Source organism: Melopsittacus undulatus, chromosome 9 (assembly GCF_012275295.1).
Source record: "Melopsittacus undulatus isolate bMelUnd1 chromosome 9, bMelUnd1.mat.Z, whole genome shotgun sequence".
NCBI classification, from domain to species: domain Eukaryota; kingdom Metazoa; phylum Chordata; class Aves; order Psittaciformes; family Psittaculidae; genus Melopsittacus; species Melopsittacus undulatus.
Window position 1 is genome coordinate 11,293,330 of NC_047535.1, and position 13,105 is coordinate 11,306,434.

Here is a 13,105-nt window from a genome sequence, read left to right on the forward strand (position 1 = left end):
AATCCAAAGAACGTAGCCCCTCCTCACTGGCAGAGCATGAGCTACTGCTGAACCCATGACAGATGTACTCTAAGTTACCCTGCTCTTGCAGGGGGGTTGGACTAGATGATCTTTCAAGGTTCCTTCCAACCCTCGGGATTCTGTGATCCTGTGATCCTATAGTCCACCCATACAATTCTATCTCCTCAGCGAGGCTGCAGGGTCATACCAGACCACACTGAAAAGCTTAAGTCAAAGAAAGTTATTCCTACTGTTCTCACATCGTCCACCAAGGCAGCTACTACACACAGAAAGCAGACATGCTGGGCACAGTGGAGAACCCCTTAGATAGAGGTTCTCCAAAGCAACACCAGCTCCAGAGTGCCTCAACTGCTGCAGATATAAAAGCATACACTGAGCATTTCTATTCAGCTAGGCAGTTGAGAAAGGAGACCAGGACAGCCTGCCAGGAAAACTGGATATCAGGAAAAAAGCAGCAGGCAGTAGAGCTCAGGCAGATGTGGTGGAAGCTTGGATACAGAGGGGTAGCTATACTGCAGGAGGTGTTCCAAGCTGAAGAGGGATAAATAAAAGAAACACAGGTATGGAACTAGTTAAAGAGAGAGGAGGCAGTGAACATTCAGGTAAAAACATGTTTATTAGGTACTTATTCCAAGAAGGTCAATATACTGCATTGAGGTTTCAATCACATCTCAAGTCTGCTCACATCTGTTCTAGGGATAAAAGCACCAACAACTGTTCTCAAAAAAAAAAAAAAATAACAGCCCTTCAACTGCTCTTTTTCACCAGCAAATTCAACTTACAGCTTCCCAGCAGAGCTTTGCAGGTTATTTTGGGGGGAGCAGATACATTCTCTTACAAGATCAAAGCAGGAGATACCCATACCCTTGAAAAATTCTGATCTCCACAGATAGATGTATTGGATTTAGATGGCAAGGCTGGGATGCTGCAGGGGTGGCCTTGGCTGAGCAACCAAGGTGGCTTTCTTTACAAAAGTTACACCTCTGTAAAAACGTATTTAAGAAAGGACAAAATGATGTCCAGAGTGAGGAAAATAAATATGGAAGAAATAATCCTGCAAACACTAAGAGCAGAGCAGGAGGAGTGGGAGGATATGCTGCCAGATTTCCCTGGAGCCCATGGAAGTGAAAGGGCAGGGTGTCCCCTGCAGCCTGTGGAGAGAACTACACTGTAGCAGATACCCAGCGGTGCCGCTGCCAGAGCAAGCAGGTATTCCTGGCAGGAACTGCAGGCCACGGAGAGCACACACAGGAACAAGTCTCTCCTGACTGCCATGTGCTGTGAACACAACCATCTTCGTTAACAACAGCCTCAAGCCTAGTCAGAGAGGGGGGAGAAAAGCAGACTAATCTGCAAGAGGAATCTATAAAGTAGGATTATCTGAGCATCATTAATACTGCGCACAAAAACTTGTGCAAAAGAGTACTGTGATCTCCAGCATTTTTTCCTTTGGTCAGGAAGAAATTTTAGCACATGTTGAATCAGGTTAGTAAGATCTCCTTGAGTTTAGGTAACACCATCTATCCCTCACAAAGAACGGAGGCACTTGCTCCTAATTAGCAAAATGGATGTCACTAGCAAATCCTGAGCTAATCAAGGCCATAGCAGTCAACTCCACTGCCTGCGTATGCAACAGTGATCAGCAACACTAAAGCTCTAACAAATCCACTTAACCTGTTTTAGTTACTTGTATGTACCTTACACTGAGCGATGAAACTATTCTCTCCCTTATCCAGCATAATCTCCTGATTTAACCTGGCCCATTAGGCAAAGGGTTTTGTAATACTTTGTAAGTTAATAATCACATTAGCATCACTGGAATGTTGTGCAATTATGCTATGTGATAGGTCAAACTGGTTTTCGGATTAAGGAGCTAAACCCCAAGTAAGCATGCACATGAAAGAACAGGGCAAACCAGCTTAAGTACAAGAACACACCACCACCAGTCAGGTTTCCAGTGCAAACTACCATCACTGCAGGGCTCAGTGACACTAACATATGATCTACCTCAGCACTATTCACCTCGTAATGCAGCCAACCAGACTTTCTGCTGCTACAGCAGCATCAACATATCAAAATGTATTTTAGAGAAAGAGGTAGAAAGAAGCACTGGCTTATAAAATTAGTCATGACTTCTCTGGAGCAACTTGAGCACTACTTCAGGCTCTTTGTCCCATGTGCCTTCAGTCAATACCTAGCAGTTTGTATTGCCAAAAGAAGTTTTGGAAATAAGAACCAACAGCTCCCTTCCATACATTACAAACCACATTTGTCAGGTTAACATACACAAAACAAGCAGTTTTACCAAATGGTTTATATACATTGCCAAGCATCAAAATACATCAGTTTCAAGGCCTAATTTAGGTACTGTTGCCTCCTCCAGTGCTCTTTCCAGAAGCTCCTGTTTTCTGCAGCCGGCTTGCACTGGGCTGCCGAGGCATCCTCTGGGCAGATCCTTCCCGGCTGCTTCTTTCTGCTAGAACCTGGGTCCCGCTGACAGCAGAACTGCTTTTATTTCTCCCTGAATAAACAAACACATACATTAATTTTCAAGTCCCAATCCTACATATCACTGAGACCACATGCCTTTAGAAATCATGCACAAGCAAAATTGTATTAGATGTCGCAAATGTATCCAATATCAAGCACAGAAGGTGAATTTGTAAATTCAGCTCAGAGGTATCAGGGTCACAAAACCAAAACAAGTTGCAGTAGAAACATACTTGATTTTAATCAGGTTTAATCTGCAAAATAACCAGCTACTTCATTTTTTAAAACGTTGCTTTCATTTGGTGTAGGAACACCAGCACTGCAAACAGCACATCAGGAAGAACATGAAGAGTATCTAACACCTCAGGACTGGGGTAAGTAAACTGATGGGTCAGTGTCCACCAGTTTCTGAGGCCTGCAGGCACATAACCAGATCAGAAACCCTCCTCTTCATGTCACGCTGTAACCTGATGGGCAAGTATGATTTTGCTATAATTCTGGGGTTTTCACGAGCTCAGACTCCTACACAGGACTTAGAAATTTTCTTACTGTGTTCAGAAGATAAGAATTATCCTTGTGTAGGCACAAATGACTATCCCTAAAATACGTGACAGCAGAGAGAAGCAATGGGTAAAAAGGCAGAAGATGAGGGAGGCAAAGGGCATGTAGCTCACCCTGCTCAATTCAGCGAGAGGAAAGAGGAACAGAGTAAGGTGTGCTTCAAACAAATGCCAGGAAGGGATAAGTGAGGAAGACTGACTTTTCCTGGCACCAAACAGAACTACTTCAGATGAGAAGTAGGATTCTCATTATGAAAGACAGTAAAAATAAAAGGAACATGAGGCAAAATAGTCACAGCTTTTAGTAAGGGTAGCAATCTCCAAGAGGCATCATGAAAAATTACTAACAGCAAGAAGGAAACAAAGCACAAAAATACAGTGAGCTGCAGTTACATGCATGCAATTAAATGAAGAGAGACATTTTAGCAATTGTTATCTGATCAACTTCCAGAATACCAACAGCTACTCCACACACTGAAGTCTCCACAGGCATGGTTTGGAGATCATCATCTTGGATCATCTGTGCTATGGACAGCACCAGGCTGGAGCTGTGTCTGTTTTACTTACCAAACCATCCTGTCTCCTTGGAGCAGCTGTCTGAGAACAGGACCCACATCAATAACACAACACCTTGCAGCACCAGAAAGACAACCCAAGAACTTCCAAGTAAGAGTATGTGGCTACTTCATATCTGTAAAATTTGACAGACTAGGGTAGCAAAATACTGTCCATTTACCCAGCCAAGTCATGTGCTCTTAAAAAAGTCCCTTTTTGTAAGCCACGCTGTGATCTACCAGCAGTTTTTACCCCAAGCCAGCCAACCAGACTTGCAATCTTCCTTTGCAGCTCAAGCACTTTAAGCAGTTTCACTAATGCAAGTTTTGTCCATGAACACACACTGCACAAAGGCAATACATTATCTCATGGTATGCCAGAGAAAAAGTGGCAGGAAGAAAAAGCATTATAGTTCACCACGATGCTTTTAGCTACCCAGGACATCTCCACAGGTGAATGCGCTCCCTTTTCTCACATGCATCTACCCAGTAAGAGTACAGGTCCTCAGACTGCAACTAACCACTTACACACATAAAACAACTGCACCATTAAGGACTATTAGTAGTCAGGCCCTTGGTCTGACCTAGCTGAAACAACCTGGGGAAAAAGAATCACTTTACTGAGCAGAAGCTGCACTCAGACAAAACACATGCCATCCATCCTCTTAGCCTCAAAATCACAGTAAACAAAACAGTTACTTCAATAGCATAAAAATCAACTCTGTTTTTGGAAGCATGACCCATGAACCAATCAAGAATAGCTCATGAAGTGCATAAGGACAGGCATGGTTTGTACAATCCTATCACTATCAGAGATAACAGATCCAATTAACACAAAGCACAAAAGCAGCTGAACATCCACAGACTGCGCAATTCAAGCACCACAGATGAACAAAAGGTTTCCACTGACACTTCCCTTGGTGATACAAGATGTCCTATGTGTCTGATTGTCATAGAGCAACTGCAGCTCAAATAGCTACAGATGCAAGAGACAAGCCAAAAGAGAGCCTAATCATATACCTCCTCCCCCAGAGATGACTCCAGAAGAAGCAGCTATGTGTTTAACTCCTCTAGAGCCAGGCATAGTTTGAGAAGAATGGGACATGCATGCAAACAGCGGCAGAAGTGTGCCCGACCTACCTCTGAGTGCTGGCTCCCCCACTTAAAAACAGCAGCGCCCACTGTGATCAGGCTGCTCACTGAACACAATCATGCTCATCAGCTCAACAAAACCAAGACAAAAAAGCTACAATCACCTCTAGAAGACCACCACAAGATACTGGGGTAGGAGTCTGCAAGGTAGCACATGGCAAGAAGACAAAGCCTTAAATAGCAGATGGAAGAAGCAGCACCTTCTTGTGTCAAGCAGGAGGCAAATACAGACCGATCAGATTTAGGAAAGGATTCCCAACCCTAAATATGCTTTCAGAAGTGGAAATCTAGAGCTTTTCTTTTTCAGTCTCCTCTACTCAACCTACTGTTTTCCCCAGGGGATCCTCTCCTGCCTCTAAACAGGGTCTACAGATTTTCCTTGCACTGGCAAATAAATAAATAAATAAAGTTCTATTGGTACATTTATTTGTTTAGAGTCAGTTTTATTTGTTTACAGTACAGTCAGGCATATCAGGGCTGCAGCCATCCCAAAATATCTCCTGTCATGCATACTGGCAGTGACTATGGGCTAGAACAACTGCAGGGGTACTTTTACATTCTCAAAAATCCTAATTCCTGTTTCTGTCTCACAGTAGGGCTTTTGCTGGGCATAGTAAACCAGCTGGCCTTTCTAGACAAGCTTTAGGGGTAAATAATAAACGCCTTGTAAGAGCAAAGTCCCTTCTTTTTGTAATCACTATGTGTTACCTAGAGGCTTAAAGAGACACCTTTTTCCTGATCACCCAAACTGTGCATAATGATGTGACTCACTTCAAATCTCATCACCTCCTGACCATGGAAAAACCTGGGATACAGCTAGGCTTCACTCCAAAAAGCGGTCCCAGTATGTGACTGTGGCTTATTATACTCAATTTTTTGCCAGACTGCCAGGATTGCCCTGCAGTCTTGCTCTCATCTCTACATAAATATCACAATTAGCCCTCTTTTGCAATACAAACTGGGAGGTTCTCAGATCTTCAAAGCTGCTGCCGTATCCTGAACAGCTAATATACTCTCTCCAGAGCGAAAACATCACCCCTGCTACAGCAGTCTCCCTAACGGAGTAAAGTAGCAGGTGAGAAGCAAAATGTCTCAAGAAATCCAGCTGAATTGTTCTGAAACAGGGGAAGAGGAGGGGAAAAACAAAGGGAAAAAAAAAAGAAAAAGATGGTTTTCAAATGCACTTTCCAAATAAGTTAACTACTTTCCAAATAACTAAGACCTTAAGTATGCATTTAGCAGAGGGTCATTTTAAATACATTTTTCTCTTGCAAACTCTCATCTGAAGAGAAGAATTCGGACAAAGAATACAAAGTAAGAGGGGACCTACATAGGCCCACAAATCACCTGCACAGAACTTAAGACTCCTCTCCAGCAAGCCTGTTTCTTCTGAATAGGTTTCATATTCAACAGTTTTACCAGGTATCACTACAGAAGTCCCACATCCTATTCAAGATACTGATGAGACTCCTTAGGTGCTCAAATATCTCAGTTTCATACATCAGGTAAGAATCCTCTGAACAAGATGACTGAAGGTAGTTTAATATACAAAACAATTCCCTCCTTCCAGAGCAGAGGTCTGTATTAGTCTTATCAATCTAACAGTCCTTTTCCAAGGCAACTCTCTGAAATAATACTTCATTCTCATCTATACGATGGATGGATTCTCCTTTTACTCTGTGTTACTTTGGGAGGCTGCCAACTTAGCCACCTATGAAGTGTTTGGTCTACTGAAGACAAGGTTTTTGTTCACCTCTCCTGCTCTTTTGAGTGATGGCTTCCTTCAAGGGTGCTCAGCAGAGCCACAGGAGCTCCTCTCTCATCCACTGATCAAGATGACACACACTAGCCATTCTCCTACAAATCCTCACATCTTCCTGGTTGCTCCTCATTTTACTACTTTTCACCACCACACTTCGTACAGTGTTATCTCCTGAGACAAAGCAAGGCTGAGTAAGTGGAAGGTGAGTACCAGAGGAATGCAAAGCAGAGGAATGCATGGCAAGCAAGCAGTACCCAAGAGTGATGGCTGACACTGTGGGCCCATACAGTGGTAGTCATCAACCCAGAAGTCTGACTACCGCTAAAGATGGACAACACAGAGAAAGTGCAAGAAATAAGCAGTAAGAAGATGAACAGAGAAGACTATGAAAACAAGGACGGCAAAATGAACAAAGAGAGAGGACAAAGCTGGCAACAAGCTGCATAGTAGTCAGAGGGACATTTAGAAAATACCTGCACAATAGCACTTACAAAAGACCTTGATCATACCTAGGTATCTGCAAAGGAAGAAAATAATTACAAATCCAGGGGCACAGGAGGACTTATGATTCTCAAAAGCATATTCTTACACAGACAAGAAAAACACACCCTGCAAACTCTTCCCCAAGCTCAGTGGCTTTTCCAACAGGCACCTAAATGCGGCACAGCGTTTCTCAGGGCAGGAAAGCATTCTGACTCCTGCTATGCAGAACAGGAAGCTGCAATGGTTCCTCGCAACCTTAAAATCCACAGACCAGGTGAGAGGCCCACAGTGGAGACAGAACTTTGAAAAGCTAAACAACACCTTTAACACGAGAAATAAGCTGGTGCAAAGCTCTGGGATGTAACTTTATGGAAGACACTTGGGCTAGGACAAAACCAACACCACCATCCCAATGGGTATGCACACTTCCTCCTGACACCTAAATGCCTAAACCTTCTCTTCAAAATCAGCTTTTTCCCTCACAGATAAAAAACTGTCAAGGAACAGCTTGCATTATGTTGTACCTGAATGCCAGATGGATGCTTCCATACACAACACAGCAATTTGGAGCCAGTTATCATGAATTCAGTTACCAGCAAACACAGCTCCATGCAGAACACCATGGTTACATTCCATGGGAAGATGAAAATAAAAATAATTCATATTAGACTCTGTTACTTTAGCTGTAAAAACAGCTGACATAACTAGAAGGGGCACCCACAAACACAAATAATGTTGTTCAGAAATGCTGAGGTTTTTTAGCTGCTTTAAGAAACCTCTCTGTACCACGATGGGCTGAGAAGCCAAAGCAAGTATTGCACCATTAGTGGTAAAATTTGACCACAGCAGTCTTGGCTAATCTTTAGTGAGACATGGATTACTTCAGCCACTTGTCTGTCTTCAACAAAGGAGAACGCATAGGATAAAGAGTAGATACACAGAGCTGAAGGACACTGTGCAAAGCAACTTGGCAAACTTATAGAGGACAACCACTGTTTGTTTTTTTTTTATCAGCACAAGGAGCTCTGGCTTTATCAGCACACACAAGTCCCAGCAGAAGGTGCACCTCCCATTTCCAAATGCCCAGTCCTACATGGCAGCAGCACCATCTCCCTCTTAAATGGAAGCAGCATCTTCCTACGAGACAGCAGGGCCAAAAGCTTCCCTGCAGCAGCTTCTCAAAGGGAAAGGAGGCGAGGCAAGGCAAGCCAAACATGCTTGCAGAACAGATCCAGCCCAGAGGACACCCCCCATAACCCTAGCAGCACTTACCCAACTCCTTAATGACTGACTTGGACTGTGCCCAAAACTAGAAAGCTCAGTGACTGAGGAGACATTACTCCTCCTCTTCAATTTAAGACAGCTGGTTGTTTCTTCAGCTGGAGGAAAAAAAAATTACTCTGATAAAGATATGCTGATTTTAACGGGATCTTTATTTCAGGAACACACTTTTCCCCAAAGGCTATGGTAAAACAAGATCCCACACTGAACTAGATAGCTCAAATCCTAATTCAGCCAAAGGGGGTCCAGTAAAACAGACAAGACTGGCACTAATGGTCCAGTTCTGCTTTAGATCATTACTAATTTCGATAAACCGAGAAATCTCTCTGGACACCCATTTGTGTTCATAACCTTCTGCCAGGAGTCCTACATATCCTCCTCAGACCCTCCAGGCATACTGCTCCAAGTGTCTACATGGCACTGCAGAGTCTGACATAAGCTAGTCAAAATTTGCACAAAGCTGCAATTAAAGCTGCAGAAGCTTGTTCAATCGCACCAGATGCCTATCTTAGGTCAGGCCAGGCACTAAGGTAACACAGCCCCTCCTTTGACTAAATCACAGCAAGCACAGACACTTGCCTTCCATCTGAGAGGCTACAGAAACATCCTCACAAGGAGAGCTGGATAAAACATGCCCTCTTCTCAATATTAAGGAGATCTTACCAGTACTTTTTATACTCACAAGAATGAAGATGCAGGACTAAGGTTGTGACAGGCTGCTGCTGAGCTTATGTTCTGCTCAAAGAATTTTCTGAGGGAGCTACCTTTTCAATGGTGATTTTACTCACAAAGGTATTAGCTGATGCCAGTGGGTGCTGGGTAACAGTAAAGTCACTTCGGCTGATAAAAACTAAAAAGAGAAGTTTTCATTCAAAGTGCATTACAGCTCCAATACAGCACAAGCGTCCGCAAAACAAAAACACACCAACATAGCTGGGGAAGACTAAACCTTCTGACAAGGCATGCAAGTGCTGCTTATCTGAATTTGGTCAGGACTGAGGGTCATGAGAGAGAAGAGGACAAAGTGCCCCTTTATCACCACATTACTAAGCACCAGCTTGCGAAGGGAGCAAATGCAAGCTCCGCATTTAATGTCTCACATGTCTGCAGTGAAACTGTGGCTTTACGGGCACAATCCTCCTGCCTCAGTAAGCTATGTATAAGGCAGTGATCTCAGTGCATCAGCTAGCCCTGAAGAGTATTTTAGCATTGTGAAATAAAGCAGCAACAGGAGATGCTGAAGGCCAAACTAATAATGTGAATATTTACTATGAGCAACACAGAGCTAACATAATCTTTCTGAAACTTCACTACACTTTGCACTTGAGAATATCAGCGAGTCAATTTTGAAAGGAAACTATCGAGAGGAAAGTCTGGCTGGACACACTAGGACTGAAATCTGACTTGGGCGTCATCTTGGACCAGTAGATGCTCAGCTAAATATGCAGAATGAGCACCCTGGAATGATAGAGGCTTTTCCTCTTGAGGAATTTAATGCTCATTAACAAGCAAGTTGCCATTAGACCATTTCTAACCTGAGCCAGCCTACTACCAGCTCATGGCAGTAGCCCAGTGCTAGGACATAGTCCCATACAAGAAGTACCACAGAAACAGCATACACGAGAGAATAAAAGTTACTTCGGATTAACAGACATACAGGAGCAAAATCCTTACCAGAGTTGTTTCACAGTTTTAGTGGCCCATCACACTTGAAGCACCAACAAAGGAAAAGAAGAGAACAAAATTTCACAGCATCTTTGATTCAAAATTGGTGCTTTTCTGACATTTTTTCCTCTCAACATGGTACACAAACAGCATGCTGCTGCACCTCCTTCTTTCTGCTGGCAAAAAAAGGACTCAGCCAAGTGCCTTCTTTCTTGACAAAGGAGAACTTGTCCAGGTTTCTGTGGGGTCCTGGACACTTTATCCACACACTCCAATTCCCATCTGAGCTTTAGCAAACCTTCTCAGAGTCTCTGTATAGCTGCTCCATGATGTAAATCTCAACCACTTACCACATGGGAATTCATACCTAGAGCAGGAGGCTCTGCTGTTGTAAGGGTGCCTCAGAGTGTAGCATAATAGTTCTTACCCTAAAACTGACTGCTTATAGTTGGTCTTTCTTACCTTTCACCTTCACTTTCTTCAGAACTTACCACCAGACGTACAAGCACAGCTATGAGAATAAACAGCCCCTACCATCAAGGCAGCTTCAGCAGAGAGACTAAGCAGTAGTACACTACAATGAGTGGGAAACCTTACTTGCCCTCCACACTACCCCAGTTACCTTGATGACAAAGTTTTCCTTTCTTGCCCCATTCTCTGTCTTCCCAGCTGACAGTTCCTTTCTAAAGCTTTGCCTCAAAATTCATCATGGGGCAACAGAGACCCATCAGCTACAACAGTTTTCACCCTGAAACAGGGAGAGCAAGGAAGAACAGGATACGACAATACAATTCAACTTGACCTTATCCATTTCTAGGCTCCTGCTGGGTGAGACATTACTGGTAGAGCAGCAAGCTTTCAGCATGAAATTTTGTCTTGGCAACCACAGACTATAATCACAAAACCTTTCTGTTTTGGCCACTGTCCCTTTCTACTGTTTTTAAATACAAGACAAATGAGAGCTTTTCTGCAGTGAATTTAAGCTTAGTGACAGGCTTGTTTTAGTTACATCTTTTCAAACCTTTTGGAATTAATCCACAAAGGTTGTAAGCTACCAGCCAAAAGTCACTTCAGGAAGTTCAGGGAGTCAGTAAAAGTTTTATTAGAACTTGTTTGCAATAAGATAAATATATACGGCTCAGCTTTAGGGCTACATCTGCTACTGTTCATTGAGATTAAGGCAATCACACAAGATAATTACATTCATAAGCAGTTGCTATTTCAGCCAACAATCCCCACAGAGCTGCCCATTTCATGTTCCCACCTAAAAAAAAACCCCTGGACAAGCTGCAGAAGTCATTGTGCTGTATGGGGATGGAGCAAAGGAAGCATCACCATACCTCTCATTTTCTAAGGATTCCTAATGTACCAGAAACTCCTCTTTTTCGATTCGGTGGTTTTTGATTATTTTTTCTTTTTTTTTTTTTTTGCATTAGATACAAACCAAGCAGCACTGTATAACACTGTGCACTAAGGGTGTGGGGTTTTTTTGTTGCTGTTAAAGTCATGGAGGCCTAGGCAGGAAGCTACAAAAACCAGCACAAGCGACCACAGCAACCTCTCCCCGGCCACACTGTACAGCTCCCCCACACCCGGCCCGCTGTGCTGCTCCACAAAATAAGAATCAAGACCAAAGGGTGAGCGCTAAGTCCCCGCCGGGCCCGGCCCCGCGGTTCACATCGAACGCGGACCCCGGGGACCGGCCGAGCCTCCCCGCGGGCCCGGCCGCCCGACCCGCAGACCCCTCCCCGTGGCGGGACGGGCGGAGCGGCCGGCGGGAGGCCCGGGGAGGCCGGGAGGCAGTGAGCAGGCGGTGGGGAGGCCACAGGAGCGGGGCTGGCGGGCCCCTACCCGCGGCGGCCGCAGCGCAGAGAGGGGGGCCCGGCTGTCCTGTGGGGGCTCTGTGCAAGGAGACATAGGGTCAGGGCCCGCTGCCATCCCACAGTCCGCCGCCCGACCCTGCCCGCTGCCTACCTCGCGTGTCGGCAGGGAGCAAGGCCGGAGCGGCGGGAGGGCCGCCCTCGGGTCCCGACGGCAGCCGCTGTCCGGCGCACATGGACTTTAGCACCTGAAAGACGGCGAGCGGCGCCACGTTCATGCGCAACAGATCCAGCAGCACCCTAAGGAGACAGCGGCCAGAGGGACAAAGGTCAGCGGAGACAACGGCCAGCGAGAGCACCGGCGGCCACCCCCCCCCGCTCACCGGAACACCTCCGGGTCCAGCCCGCTACCCGCCGCCTGCGCTAGCTCGAACAACTCCGCCTCCTCCGCGCTCAGCAGCTGCTTCCGCCGCAGCCGAACCTCCGCCATGGCGGCCATATCCCCACACCGCCTCTGACACGGCGGCGCCTCACGCCGCCCCCTGACGTCCCGGTCCCTCCCCGCGCGGCCTCACCGCGAGCGTCCCCCTGCTGCGAGGCCCGAGCCCGTCCCTGCGACTTCCGTCAGCGCCCGACAGGTGGCAGCAGCGCTCCGGCCGCCAGCGGGGGTGCTTGGAGGCGTCCGGGGCTCCTCCTACATCTTCCCGTTCCTTCCAGGGCTCCTTTGCTCCCCCCGGCAGCTGCAGGCTCCCCAGGCCAGTAGAACACCGCTCATGGTGGTTTCACAGAAGCAGAATCACAGAACAGTTTGGGTTGGAAGGGACCTTAAAGCTCATCTAGTTCCAACCCCTGCCACAGGCAGGGACACCTTCCACTGGAGCAGCTTGCTCCAAGCCCGTGTCCAACCTGGCCTTGAACACTGCCAGGGATGGGGCAGCCACAGCTTCTCTGGGCACCCTGTGCCAGCGCCTCAGCACCCTCACAGGGAAGAGCTTCTGCCTAAGAGCTCATCTCGGTCTCCCCTCTGGCAGGTTAAAGCCATTCCCCTTGGCCTGTCCCTACAGGCCCTTGTCCAAAGCCCCTCTCCAGGTTTCCTGCAGCCCCTTTAGGCACTGGAGCTGCTCTCAGGTCTCCCCTTCAGGAGCCTTCTCTTGTCCAGGCTGCCCCAGCCCAGCTCTCTCAGCCTGGCTCCAGAGCAGAGCTGCTCCAGCCCTCGCAGCATCTCTGTGGCCTATTCTGGACTCCCTCCAGCAGCTCCACGTCCCTCTTGTGCTGTTGTCCCAGAGCTGGATCAGGACTGCAGAAGGGGTCTTCCCA

At 46.2% G+C, this 13,105-nt stretch overlaps 1 protein-coding gene across 1 annotated transcript; it reads right to left on the reverse strand.

Moving 5' to 3' along the window:
• Positions 1-618: 618 nt before the first annotated feature.
• On the reverse strand, positions 619-12,336 carry LOC115945404 (mitotic-spindle organizing protein 2B-like). Its single transcript, XM_034066014.1, has 3 exons — positions 12,172-12,336; positions 11,943-12,088; positions 619-2,542 (listed from the first exon to the last, which is right to left on the reverse strand). Exons 1-3 carry the CDS (start codon positions 12,285-12,287, stop codon positions 2,382-2,384), a joined length of 423 nt encoding a protein of 140 aa, XP_033921905.1. The 5' UTR covers positions 12,288-12,336; the 3' UTR covers positions 619-2,381.
• Positions 12,337-13,105: the final 769 nt, after the last annotated feature.